This window comes from Amborella trichopoda, chromosome 8, assembly GCF_054954075.1.
Source record: "Amborella trichopoda isolate Santa Cruz 75 chromosome 8, AtrichopodaSantaCruz75HAP2 v2.0, whole genome shotgun sequence".
Lineage (NCBI taxonomy): Eukaryota > Viridiplantae > Streptophyta > Magnoliopsida > Amborellales > Amborellaceae > Amborella > Amborella trichopoda.
Genome location: NC_142343.1, coordinates 39,231,441 through 39,246,416, shown reverse-complemented (window position 1 = coordinate 39,246,416; position 14,976 = coordinate 39,231,441). Strand labels below are relative to the sequence as shown.

The 14,976-nt window shown below is 37.4% G+C and overlaps 1 protein-coding gene across 12 annotated transcripts in view; it reads left to right on the top strand.

Annotated features, from left to right (window-relative positions):
• EMB2771 (E3 ubiquitin ligase) overlaps positions 1–14,976 on the top strand; it is a 79,707-nt gene that overhangs the window by 47,278 nt on the left and 17,453 nt on the right. For 11 of the 12 annotated variants that reach the window (XR_016061378.1, XM_088874588.1, XM_020666686.2 and 8 more), the window contains 2 exons: positions 3,799–3,870; positions 4,838–4,909. Coding sequence is in view for 10 of the 12 variants with exons in the window: in XM_088874588.1 (XP_088730714.1) it covers positions 3,799–3,870; positions 4,838–4,909 (144 nt within the window). In the remaining 2 variants the exon portion in view is untranslated. Of the gene's footprint in view, positions 1–1,540; positions 1,730–3,798; positions 3,871–4,837; positions 4,910–14,976 lie in introns of all 12 variants that reach the window. The other variant, XR_016061379.1, reaches the window with a different exon arrangement.

Here is a 14,976-nt window from a genome sequence, read left to right as displayed (position 1 = left end):
TGAAAGACTTTGAAGATTTATGGACCTTCATCTTTGGTTTTCACAAGGTAGATTGAGGTACATCAAGAGTAATCATCCACAAAAGAAATAAAATACCGATAACCAAAGCAAGATGTAACACGAGAAGGAATCTAAATATCAGAACGATAGCAAACGGAACCTTGCTTTTACTATTGCTAGGTAAATAGGAGTTTCTACAATGCTTTGACCGTTCACAGACCACATTGAAAGTTAGACACACTAGTAGTAATAAATAACTATGGAAAACAAAACTTCTTAAAGACTTAAAAGACAGATGACCAAGTTAGAGATGCCACTACCAAATCCAATCTTTGTTAACATTAGAATTGGACTGTAGGGCTTGACGGGTAGTTGTTGTCGAGTCAAGAATGTAGAGATCGCCAACTTCATGTCTACTACCAATCACCTCCTCATGTCCAGATCTTGAAAAACACAATGAGAAGGAAAGAAAGTCTCACTACAATTCATACGTCTGGTAATATTCCTGATTGGCATTAAATTTGTAGCAAAGTTGGGAACGTGAAGAACAGATGACAATGACAATTTAGGAGAAACATCCAAAGTTTCTTTTCCAATGATCTATGAAAAAGACCCATAATGCAATTTTTATTTTTTCTCTCTACCAGAACAAAGGGAATAAGGATAAAATAATGAAGACATGCCGATCATGTGGTCTATTGCTCTCGAATCAATAATCCAAGATTGTACAAATGGAGTAACGGAAACATGATTGGCAAAAGCATGAGTGTGCAATGGATGGAGTAGAGGTATGGATAGGCCTTCTAACGGTGTGCATAACCTGTGAAGGCTTTTAATCTCCTCTCTAGGCACTGATGTCATCTCTTTGGAGTAGACAATGATGGTTGATCTGCACTAGCAGCTGCTGAATTCACAGTGGATGAAGCATTGGGAGCATTAAACTGACCTTGATGGTTGAGTTTAGCTGGACACCCAATCATGACCCAGCAAGCTTCTTTGAGATGGTCAGTTCTACCGTAATGGCCAGTTCTCCTTTGAAGGAATAAACCTATTTAAGCAATGGAAGGGTATTGCTACTAAATATTTGAATCCTTGCTAATTCGAAATCTAGATTCTGATTGCCAAGAACGGAAAATACAATTTTGTTCCTCAAAGTCTTTGTATTTCTCTCCATCTTCCTTTTATCATGGTTCTACAAAGTTATGAAAAATAATCATTGAGAGACTTCTCCCCTATTGAAGATGGCTAATTTCCTGACTCTGTTGATACACTCGAGCCACATTCTTTTTTTTAGAGTAAATTTGATATACAAAGTCCCAATTTTCTTTTGCAGTTCGAATCCCTACTAATTGTTGCTTGCATGGAGTGTAACAATCAAGGCATAATAGTCATATTTTCAATTTCGCACTTGTCATGTGCTGGATTTGTTTCTTCAAGTTCAATGATTTTAACATTGATATACCCAACTTTCCCCTTCCACCAATGAACATTTTAGATGATTACGACCACTCTAAATAATTATTTTCATCGTTTTTGATAGTAGTAATATGCAATATGAGGTTATGTCCATGGATACCCATGTGGCGGGAAGGTACAAGAGTGGCCTAAATCACTCAAACTAGATATATTGGCCATAACACAGCCTGAAAAACACGGAGGATACTTGCTGATGAACACAGCCAGCCATTCAAAAATACTTTGAACAGGGACTTGAGATCATCAATGCAAGGTATGTTTGAGAAAAAATTAGTTTCACAACTCATAAACAATGATTTGATCCATATAAGTGGTCCACTAATAAACATTAACAACATGGAACCATGAAACTAGATCTAGTTTTTCTAATCCTGCATTAAAAACTTGAGGAAACAACCGTAAAACTATTTTTTATGAAAAAAGGACAAACAAGTCCTTAAGGACTTAAGTACAATATAATGAGGACTAAGGATTAAGCCTTTTTTTTTTTTTTGGGTGAAATTTGACTTAGCCTTTAATAATCACTCTCACAAAAACTTATACTACCCCTCGCACATGAACTCTGGCACAAATTGTGGACCATGTTACATCATTATCTTCATTATAGGCCCTCAAACATACTTATAAACGTGAGACAGACCCAGTCGGTCTGTGTCCAAAGGAAATGGAGGTTATGAGCATCCTCTAGCCAGGTGTTTGATATCCCTAACAGGTGCTAGATTTTTATATATTATAAGCATAATAGACGGGAAAGTACTTGATAGGGCTGCAGCTATGTAAAGCTGCAATTTAAATCTCACCAGAAAATATTGTTCGGGTGCCGAAAACCTTCAAATTGATCATCTCTACTTCGACATTCCTGGATCTAAAAAACATATTTCAAGCCCTAAAAATGATCTATCGTGTAAATCTTGTAGATCATTTTTTTAATCGTCCATTTTGTGTGTTTGTCGATCCGTCAAATTTGCTTGATGCAAGGAGCTTCAAATTTTGTCTAAAGGGTAAGGGCCTTAAATTTTTCCTTAACCCGTCCTATGCCCAGGTAAAGGGGCTGGGTTGTGCTAGGTAGGCAGCCAATGTGAAAATTTTGCCAAAACTTTTCATGAATCTTGAACCTACATGGTTGTAAGCATAATTGTCGGGTGTGGGTGTGTTTCCAGGAGTGGGAGCTGGCTCGGGTCCGTGGAGCCGTGGATTGCTAGAAGCTCCTTGTGGTTAGGATTGTTGTCCGTACAATCCTCTATCATGGGAGTGGGATCCTTGTCTTAGGGAAGCGCGATTCTAAGCGGAAGGAATGCAGTAGTAAGTTTTAAGGGATCACAAATGATGTGTGGGTTTACAGTACCATCCAGCACAAACATGATCAGTGCATATGAATTAGTGTCGAATTGAGAAAACATCATATGCATTGAATCATACACTTGAGAACCGCGATTGAAACCCATTGGGGACGAGGATCACATTGTGCGGATCCGAATTCCATCCATGATTCCTAACTGGAATCGTCAGATTGAGGTTCTGGAAATGGTTTGTGACCTTTGTTGCAAGATTCCAGCAACTGTGGTTGGCAGTAGCGAGAAAAGATGATGGAGCTTCAAATTCCATAGTCAGGAGCGAAAATAGAATGCCATCAAAAGGGTTTTCAGTGCTAGAAATTTGTTGTGGGGTTTTGAGGTGAGACTTTACCAATATTGTAAAGCCCTGGCCTAATGTACCCATGTGGAATTAATGTTTATCTAGTATTTATGTGTTACATAGACTTGCTCGTTTCCTAACACCGCTCCTGACATTGCATGTATGATTACAAATCTTTAGCAAGCCTAAAAACTGACTTCTTTTAGTGATTTCATTAAAAATGAAAACAAATTTACAATGTCAAAAATTATAATCACGATTGACAATGTGTTTATTTGGTCAATGCCCATATTTCCATTCTTGTTCTAGTGTTCTAGATGATGACGTTGAAATAAAGTAAAGTGGGGTAAATCTTATCTTTTAATGATGCATTGGAATCCCTACCAAATATGGTGATTCATTGCGGATTTGAAAAAATTTGAGTTGCAAAGCAAAAGCGAACAAGGGTTCTACTTGTGTGTCCGACATAGCGAGCAATCAAGGGAAATTTTTAAATCAATGAAAAATTTTGTGCATGTGCCACAGTTGGTGAGCAAATTGGAGTTATGTGATTAAATGCATTATTTTCTTAATGATTTCTACTTGACTTTTCCAGAAGCCGGGCTTTTTGGTTTGAAATGCTCGTTCTCTTCACATTTCAATAAAGACAATGTTATGTCGTTTTCTAATTATATTTCATCATGGCAGATGATTTATGTTCACATTCCCTCCCGGCATCCCGCTTCATTTCCAGAATTGGAGTTTGCTACTCTTCTTCAGGTAACTCCTAAAGAGTATGCAAGGCCTTAAAATTGATACACATTGAAATACTTGTACTAGTAGACAAGTACACCACTGATGTTCATTTGTTACATAGCACATGATTTTATTGTTTGTGTGATTAAATGATGAAAAATAGTTCTTTTTTTCTCCTTTCGTATTATGTAGTAATACTGTAGTTTTTTTTTTTTTTTTTTCTCTTTTCATTTTTTTTAATAGTATTGTAATTGAACAAAGATGATTTGGAGGGTCATTTTGGTGATAGGATCCTATTGCAATATACTCATGTCAATGTCTTTTCAGTTCTTGTTTTCTGGTCTTTCAAATGTGATTCATGAGTTTGAGTTATGGAATGATGTCTTGGTAACTCATTAATAAATTTATGCATCCTTTAGAATATAATTTTCTGTGTGAAATTTTTTTTTTCTTTAGTTTCTTTTGTATCTCAACATAATTGGAAATCGTTCTTCCATATGGGCCTTTTTCTTTTGAAACTCTCTTTGAGATTTTATCCTATAACCTGATTTTCTGTGTCCCATGGAAAGCTCCCTATAGATGGCGTGTCCATGTTCAACCCTCATATTTGGTGAGTCATTTACATGGAAGGTCTTCGAAGAGTCTCCATGTCTCTAGTGACATGTGGATGCGGCATGGTAACATTATTTTGCTTTAATATTACATGCTGTTTAGTATATTTACATATTAGAAAAACAAAATGGTGCATGTGTTGATCTTGCTGAATATATTTTTGAATTTATTTTCTCACTATTATACACTTAATTGTTTATCTTTGGATATGTAGCACGTCCATTATTATTGCTCTGTTAAATATGGTGTTTGTGATTCAGCATGTCTGTTTATGGATTTCTAAGCTCTCTCTCTCTCTCTCTCTCTCTCTCTCTCTCTCTCTCTCTCTCGTGTGTGTGTGTATATGTGTGTAACTATAGTTTACCCTTTGACTTTTCAGTCGGCAGCACTTATGTCTGTGGGTCTTCTTTATGAAGGTTCAGCACATCCATTAACAATGAAGATTCTTCTGGTATGTTGCTGCTCAATTCTTCGTTAATTTTTTTTTCTTTGGTTTAATTTCATTAAAAAATTGTCTAGACGTCTGCTTAAGCAGCATCATCTATCCTAACTGGTTGCATTAGTAAATAGATATCCTTGATTGATATTTTGAATGTGACAATTTAAATTGGAATTATAGCTATTCCATTGGTTACCTATTGAATTTGGGGATAGCAGTTTCATCCATGGTTCACTTACAAAATCACTATGCAAACTTGGATCTGTGCACCTGTTCTGGTGTAGGTCACTCTAGTCTAGCATTCAAGACTTGTTCTTCTTCTAGTGAATCTCAATGAGTTTTGCTCAATTGATTGTGAAGCCTCAGTTAAGGTTGAACAATAATTTATGTCTCCTTAGGGTTACTTAATACGTGATACTCTATTATTAATTCTTGATGAGGTTCCTTAGATTTAAGTATGTTATTGTTATTTGGTCGACACATTTAGTAAGTAGTTGTAATCATGGAGTCACAATGAAGTGATCATTCTTTCAAGATGTCATTTAGCAATCTTTATTTAACTTGAACTTAGTGACATAAGTACTTGGTCAGGATCTTATTGAATATTATAAAGAAAATAGCATCTTATGCGATAATTTATAGGAAGTTACCCTTTGAGTTAATGGGCAAGGGCATTGTAGACAGTATTAAACTCCTTTACTGTATTCCGAATTTCTTTAAATTTGATGCCTTTGTTGTATATGTCTGAAAATGGGCAGTGACTCTTTCTCTTTCTTTGGTCTTCCTTGTTTTCTAATGAACACTATGGAATATTCAAGTGAGATTCATGTTGGTGACTAACAAATGGGTTCAAGATTTGTTTGTCCCTACTATATTTGCATTATATGAGAGCATTTTATAACTGGAATGAAACTTCTGCTTCATATCATCATTCGAGCTGTATCCTAACTATTTTGGGTCAGCTACACGAATCTTGTTATGCTATTGTGCTCTATCATGGGTCATACCTTCAGATAGACAATATGTTACCCTATCTTTTCTCACTACTTCCATCAATGTTCTTTAGGGCCTTCCCCTTGCCCTTTTAGAGCCTTCTACTCGGACCAAATCGTGATATCGATCCCTACCTATTGGGGATTCAGTTCCTAACTTATAGGGATCTCGATCCATGATTGCTAAGGATCTTGATCCCTCCAAATTGTCTGCTTAATTGGTGATTTTTATTACCATGTATTATTTTGAAGTGTATTATAATGACAGAATTATTTCATATATTTGCTTTTCTTGCTTCATTTTCATTCAAAATCTGTAATTTATAATAAAAAAAACTTTTCTTGGATGTCGTAATGTCCTTTGTGTCATTTCATGCATTTGTTGTATCTTACTTCAAATATTCCCTAAAATCTTTTCCTTTACTTGCTAATATTTTCGCACATTATACTTTTTTACAGTCTTTTCTATCTTTCAAAAGTGTCTAGTCAATTGATATTTTTATTTTATTTTATATTATTTGAAAGTGTATGAAAAATTGACATTTTTCATTGATTTATTTATTCTTTTAAGTTTCATTTAAACACTTCTATTTACGGTAGGAAATCTTTTCTTGGATTTTTTAAGTAATCAGTTTAATGTAATTTCATGCATTTATTGTATCTCACTTGAAATCCACCCTAAAATCTTTCCCTTGATTTTTTATTATTAAGATTTTCGTGCATTACATTTTTTTATACAAAATTTATTGTCTACCTTTCGAAAGTGTTTATTGAATTGACAAACTTTTTTTTTTAATTAGAAAGTCTTTTCTTGGATTTTGTAATGCCCTTTATGCAAATATCATTTCATGCATTTATTGTATTCACTTCAAATCTTCCTAAAATATTTTCTTTGATTTTTAATTATTAAGGGTGTCTTACATTATATTTTTGAAAGTAACAAAATAACTCATTAATTTTGTATAAATTCTTTCATTTGTAATTGAAAAATCTATTTTGGATTTCATGATTTTCTTATGTCCATAGACTCTATGTGTACTCTTATATCTATAGACTCTAAATGGACTCTAGACTTTAAGTCTACTCTATAGACTCTTAAGTTTGTATTAGCATGTGTTTGGCATTTTGATAATGCTAAAAATATAATTTTTGATTCTTTTAATTTTTAAGATATCACTTTTGAAAAAAATGATAAGACATTTGTAAGTGTATGCACACAGAAATTTGCGGTTTTTCTTTCACATAGTTGCAACAATATATATATATAGGAAAAAGCTAGGATTAGCCCACTAACTCATATGAACATATGAGCCCAACGGCCCAGATTGAATCTGGGGCGATCTGACGATCATGGATGTCCGATAGTTATTGAATTTTATTTATTTTTCTACAAATCCAAATCACTTGAAATTTTGGGTGTGTGTTCTTCTCATCTGGCGCACCTAATAAAAATATAAAAAAAATTATTTGTGAAAAAATGACCAAAATACCCCCAAAACTTTTCGGGGGTATTTTGGTCAACTTGTTTTACGTAAAATATTTTTTTGATATTTTTCAAAGATTCACTTATTTTTGATGAACACACGCCCAAAATTTCAAGTGGTTTGGATTTGTAGAAAAATAAATAGAATTCAAATACTACCGGACATCCGTGATCGTCAGATTGGCTCAGATTCAATCTAGGACGTTGGGCTTATATGTTCATATGAGCTAGTGGGCTAATCCCATCTTTTCCCATACACACACACACACACTTTCCATGCAATCTGTGTCAAAATAAAAAATCTCATCCTTCAAATCGGAAACCCTAGAGTGATGTTCTCCACATCCATGTCTTTTATCGCTATCCTCATCACTCGACTCCACATGCGGAGTGCAAAAGTGAACAGGCTTGTACTCGAGATCCTCTTGGGCTAAAAGATCGTCTTGCCCATTATTAAGGTTCGCAAACTGCTGCACCAGCTGCTGTACTTGCCTTTCAAGTTCCTTAATTTTGTCATCTATGGGATCACGGAGTGGATCTACGAAAACCCCCATTGTACGACCCCTTCTCTTTGCCATAGGTTCACCGAAATCACAAACCTTAGGTAAATAATCAACAAAAATTGCTGAAATCAGCAAGATATATGTTTGTTTGGCAAAACTTTGGCCCAAATCAGCAAACCCTAGACCCCACTATAACTTCCCCTCATTGTTGTTGACTTAGGGCACCAAAAAAAGTGGTGCTACAGTAACTTCATACCTGTTACAGTAGCTTATGTACTTGCTACAGTACTTCTCTGTAGATCGCAGGTTCTAATACCCACTTGATGCAAGGAAATTTTAGAGAACAGTAAAAACAACAAGGGGCAAAGGCCCAGATAGGGTTCCGAAAGCGTAAGCTTTGCTCTTTTTCGTCTAAAAATCCTGTGGAATGTCCCTTTCAAGGCCCCACACATCTCTTTTTTTTTGAGGAAAGGTTAACTTGTATTAACATTGAAGAGATTACAGAAATTAGAGTTCCGAAGTTACCCATAGCTGGGGACTCGGTAAAAAATCGTATGACCAAATTTGTACAGTGGCTTATAACAATGCTCAGTTGCTTGGTTTTACAGTGTAGTTAAAAAAAAGGAAAGAGAGCTTATAGAATCGCCCTTATACAAGGATATACAAAAAGCTTTCAAAAAACCTCTCTGTCAAAAAAGCTTATAGAATCGCCCTTAGATTGATGTGCAAAAACTCAGGCTGAGATGTGGAGATTGTATGCCCCTAGTCCTTGCGTCAAGAAAGGTGGACCCAGGTTGCACTTTTTGTCCCTGTCTTCTAACTCCCTCTTTTGCCAGGCGATCTGCGGTGTCGTTCGATGTCCTCCAAGTATGTATCTAGGAGACGTCCATAGCCTTGCAAATGTGATGTATCTCATCAAATATAGGAATAAGTGGTATGGTGGAGTGCTAGAATTGCTAGCCCAGGAGAGGACATTCTTAGAGTCCCCTTCCACAATGTGGTGTGGGCCCCACGTCTGATTGTAGATTTTGAGGGCATGCAAAAGGGCCAAACTTTCGGCATGGGTGGAGTCTTTAAGGCCTATGTACTCTGAAAGAGCTAGGAGGACAGTGCCTTCGTGGTCTCTATAAACTCCTCCAACCCCTACTGGGCTCGGGTTGCCTAAGGAGCACCCATCAAAATTTAGCTTGATCATTCTTTGAGGGGGGGGTGCTGCCAATTATTAGGCCCAGTAGATTGAGGTTGAAGGTGAAGGAGGTTGACCCAATGGGGGAAGAAGAAACTCCCTGGTTTCTTTTGGTTTGAAGCCCAAAATGTGACCTTTAAAAATCTTTTGGTTTGAAGCCCAAAATGTGACCAAAGAAACTGCTCTGTGAAATATAGCGGAAGGTTGGAGTTTGCATCCACGAAAGATTCTAGAGTTTCTTTCGAGCCAAATGGACCAGATAATAGCTGCTACCATAGCCCTCCAAAGAATTCTCCCTGCATTGGGTCAGCAAGATTGTGGATCAAAAGAGATTAGGTCCTTGACTGATGGGGGAGTAACCCATCTGATACGAAACAGTTGTAGAACGGTGCCCCATAGTTCAAAGGAGAAATCACAGAGGATGAACAGATGAAGGTTGGTCTCCTCTTCACTTTCACACAGAGCGCACTTGTTAGGAAGCTGGACCCCTCATTTATGGAGTTTGTCCACTGTTAGAGCTTTGTGGGAGAAGGCAAGCCAATTGAATGTTTGTACTTTAGGTGGGGCTATGGATGCCCAGACTCTGTTATGCACCGAGCTCAAAAGACTCGAGTGCATGGATTGTAGAGTTAAATTTTTATAGAAAGAGGCGACCAAAAAATTTCGTGTGAGAGTCCAAAAAATAGTGTCACTTCCTTGAGACTGGAAAACAGAGAGTGTAAGATTGATGAGAGAACATGGAACTGATTGGTTTCAACTTCAGTTAGGCTCCTTCGGAAAGAATGGCTCCAGACTCTTTGATCTCTGGAGGGGACCACTTCCTCCACGACTGTAGTGTAGGCATTGCGTGTTAGAGAGAAGAGTGAGGGGAAAGCCTTCCTCAGGGGAGAGGATCCTAGCCACAAATCAGTCCAAAAATTGACTCTTGTTTCGTCTCTTGGGAGGAATCTGATTGACCTTTTGAAGATAGTTAAAGCAGTGGAGAGGGATTTCCAAGCACCAGAAACTTTGTGTTTCTGGATCCTATCAAGCAGCCAATCATCCTCAGATATGTGGTATTTGTGCTTGAGGACCTGGGCCCACAAAGCACTCAGCTGGTTGGCTAGACGCCACCACTATTTCCCGAGAAGGGCCACATTGTTGTACCTCATCTTATGGGTGCCTACTTATATCATCTTATTTAGACCAAGAGGTATGGGCTCAATGCTGACCTCTGATGTTGACCTATTGTCACTTAAAATTCACTCGTCTCTATGCTAGTTATTTGCAGACTAGTTAGTGCTCTCTCGTACATATCTCTCACTAAGTCGATATAATATCTAGAGGCTTCTTTCTTTTCCGACACCCACCAAAATTAAATCTTGAGGTACTCTATCATAAGTTTTCTCTAGATCAATAAAAGACCATGTGGAGGTGTTTTCCCTTCGTCCTAAACTTCTCAATCAGTTGTATAAGTAGAAAAATAACCTCAATTGTTGACATCCCTAGTAATAAACTGAATTGGTTTTCTGATATACGCATTTCATACCTTAGTTGTTGTTCAATCACTCTTTCCCACCACTTCATAGTGTGGTTTCTAACTTTGATCCTTCAATAGGTCGCACAATTGTATGTTTCTTTTGTTATTGTAAATAGGTACTATAATACTTTTCCTCCTTACATATATAAATTGGAATAATATATAAAAAAAATTGATTGTATATATGTATGTACATACATAGATACATGCGCATGTGTGCGCATAAAAACATATACATGGGGCACGTGCCCTACACTCCCATATTCATGTAGAGCATATATAAAAGATTGCTCCTATGTCGCTCCCTGAGAAGCGCTCCAAGGTTAGGGAGTGTCAACCAAGGGTTGATCCCAGGCTCCCGCACTTGCACTTGCTTTGGCTTCCAACAACTATGGGCCAGCCCACTTAAGTCTACTTTCACTCATCTTAGCGCTATTGAAGCCACACGTAAATTCCCTCTAATGTATTCATTTCAAATTCTATCAGTTCCATTTCAAGTTTTCAACAACGTCATCTCAGCTACAGTCATTCTATGGATATATTGTTTATAAACCGATCAACATTTATTCTATAAAGCATGACTGGTCTTACGGTTGTCCTATAGAACTTCCCCCTCAGTTTCATTGGTATGCGGCGATGGCATAAAACTTCGGATGCGCATTTCTACTTCCCACTCCTAGTTCTAATTCTATGCAAGACATCTTCCTCAAATCTCTCCATTCTCTTGGATTATTGACCCAAGGTATCGAAAATAACCTGTTTTAAGTATTTCTTATCCATCAATATTAACTACTTCCTCGTTTCTACTCTTATTATTATCAAACTTGAATTTCATATATTCTGTCTTAGTCTTACTAATTTTAAAACTTTTAGATTCCAGAGCATCCCTCCAAGAGTCTTTGCGTTGACACCACCTCTAGTCTCATCATTCAGAACTATATCATCCGCGAACAGCATGCACTATGGTACCTCATCTTGTAGGTGCCTAGTTAACTTGTCCATAACCAAAACAAAGAGATATGGGCTTAGCACTGACCCCTAATGTCGGCCTACTATCACTGAAAACTCACTTGTCTTTTCAATAGTTGTCCTCACACTAGTTAATTCTCCCTCGTACGTATTTCTCGCCATGTCACTATAGCCTCTGTAGACTTCTTTCTTTTCCAACACCTACCAAATTAAATCTCTCGGTACCCTACCATATGCTTTCTCTAAATCAATAAAGACCATGTGGTGGTCTTGTGCCTTCCTCATAAACTCCTCAATTATTTGCCTAAACTTATGCATCATGTTTTGAAAGATAGTATTGAGCAGTGTTTATAAAACATGAATCAGGTGCCGACTTGGGCACTTGCCAATCAGAGCCACCTCGCTAATTCCTAAGTTGGCTTGTTGATTCTTGGCAAGTCGGCTCAATGGTTAAAATAGAAATAAAAAATGTTGCAAAATATAAAAGAGAATTTTGCTAAGATTTTGTGGACTGTGCTTCCTCTTTTAGTTCTTTTGGTGAAACAAGGGTAATTTGGGCATTTTGTGTATGTAATGGACTTTTCTATAATTTACAGAAAAGTGAGGGGTTTCCATATAGTATTTGTGAATGGGGAGAATTATGAGGGAAATGTTTGAGTTTGAATTTAAAATTTGCTTGGGAAGGGGTGGTGTCCACTAATGCTCCTAGAAAAGTTAATTCTGCATGGCCGGGGAAGAGGTATTGTGTTGCTTGGGAATTGGTAGTATCCACTAATGGTCCTAGGAAAGTTAGAGAACTTTAGTTTTGGAGCCAAGCCAAGTCTATTAAAGAGAGAGAGACTTTTACGTTGTTCAAATCAATGTTTTATTTTATGTAACTTTTCAGAAAACGATCATTGTTCCAATTTTTAGTGGTCTTTGGACCCTCATAAACCATTAATGCTAGGCTTTGTTAGCTTTAGCCCATTGTCTTTGAATCATAGTTAAAATCCCTTAGTTTTAACGCAATTGTAAATTAGTTCTCTTTTCCCTCTGTTCTACATTGAGTAGTATCTGAGCAGGAATTCTCTCTTTTGGACCTAGAATTACGGTCAATAGAGGAGGATATGGAGGGTGGGGATGAGGTATTCTACCAAGACAATATGAGGAATTGTTGAGGAGGTTCAATCATATGGAACAATTGGTAGGTTGTCTTACCCACTTCGAATGAGAATCAATTACTTATGAAAGTGAGGAATCTAGTGACAAAAGTGTAAATTCTTTTCACAATCGGACGGAGAATTCCTCATTGGAGGATTGGTTGGTCCGTGCCCTTGCTGAGTCAAATCAAGTTGTGGGAGTTGACATCTGTGAATTTTCGGGCCGATAAATTCTTGGACTGGCTAGATAGTGTGGAGGCTTTCTTGTAGTGGAAAGATTCACCAAAAGAAAGAAAAGTCAAATTTCTAGCTACCCGACTCAAGGCAGATGCCCAAATATCGTGACAGTTGGTGTCAGCTAGTTGACTACAAAAGGGATGAGTTAGGGGAAAATGTAGTCATGTCTTAAGGAGAAATTCATACCCACTGGTTATGCACAAGAATTGTACTAACATTTTAACATTGGAGGCAAAAGGAGGGTGTTCAAGAGTGAAAGAAGTGGCTATGTGGAATTCAATGCAATTAACAAAAAAATCTTTTTCTTGTATTAATCAATCTGAATTCCACTTACAAGTGCCACAAAGCACTGCTATAAATACTAAACAAACCCTAAATGCGACATAGTACCTTTCTTTTTACTGCCAAATTGAATAGGCACAATCCAAAAATGAAACTAGAGCTTCTACTAACAATTTCAATACAATTAATTTTCCTTAAAATTCAAGCCACTTAAAGAGAGAGAGAGAGAGAGAGAGAGAGAGAGAAAAGAGAGAGAGCTAGGGAGATGAGATGAGAGAGTGGGGCGGGGAGGAGATAGGAATCAAGAGAGAGGCTTGGGAATTGTGTAGAGATTGGAGGGGGTCCCCTCTTTATATAGACCTCAACCCCCTAAGTATGCATATCCAATTATGACTCACCTTGATCAATTGGAATTTAGTAAATACATGAGGTGAGCAAGAATTAAATCTAAGTCATTCATCCCATTAATCAGCCATCATGATTTAGGGAGAAATATTATGAACTTTATTTCCTTTACTAGGATAAGACCAATTTACAAACCCTCTAGATCTTCCTTTTTTATTTCTTTAAAACTATAGGAAGTCAAAATAAGATATTTTGGTCAAATCTATTTCAAAATTAACTCCCACAAATAAAGGCATAATCTTTTATTTTAAAAGATTGCCTTAACCAAACTTAATAACTCTTGTAATTAAAACATAATTTAAAGATAAGGAGAAAAAGGGACCGGGGGGGGGGGGGGGGGCATGTGGGAGGTGCGGGCCCACCATGGGCTCTACGCCCCACCCATGTGGGGCTGGATCCAAGGATCCAGATGTGCTCTTCGACACTGTAAAAATTGCAAAAACATCGTCTTCAATATCCAACTATTGAAATTATTTTTAAAATTTTTAAAATTCATAAAAGCATTTCTAAAATTGAAAATAGAATATCTAGAAGTGGACTGGTATCAATGTGTCAAAATAAGTGATTGTAATGGCGCAACACTCGACCCAGTAACTGTGATCCACAACTTTCTTCTCAAAGCGACCCAAGGAGACGCATGACGCATCGTGTCATGCAGGGGCTCATGATTGGCTCGTCAAAGCTGGCCAATAAAGAGTGGAACCATAGTCCTAAAATGTGGGTTACAGTTTCTCCACTTAAGAGTAAGTCAAGACACATTACTATAGTGCAAGACTCTCTCTATGCACATTTACATATACCCCTTTCTAAGGTTGCTTCCCGGAAATTGTCTTATATATATGTTGTGTGGAAGTTTGTTGAGGACTCAGCCCTCGTTCTCATAGGCCTACATCCACATATAGGAGCCCACATAGCTCTCCTGGCCTGCGATCCATCCTTGGGCTTCTCTCCGACCTTAACGAATGATGACTCTTTGTAAACCCTTTTTCGGTAGTGTCATATGCCCAAGGATAAGGGTTTTGGATGTGACCATGGTCATAGACAGCCTAAGCCTTGGTTAGTCAATACACACTCCTATTGAATGCCATATATATGATATATAGAAACTCTCGTGGCCTTTAAAAGCCACAAACCCCGACAATGAGTATACGGATGAATTCTCCTCACGAGTCGGAACATAGTCAATGGAGGTGATGACCAGCGCTTGTTGTTAGGTATGTGAGTGGATTGAAACCTCAAATTTAAATAAGCTAATTCTAAACCAGATTGTAGTCTTGATGAGGCTTATCAAATGACCTTAAAATCTGAAACTAAATTGAAAGTAACGCTCTAGTGTCTGGAAATTAGCCCCAGTTCAAAGGGGG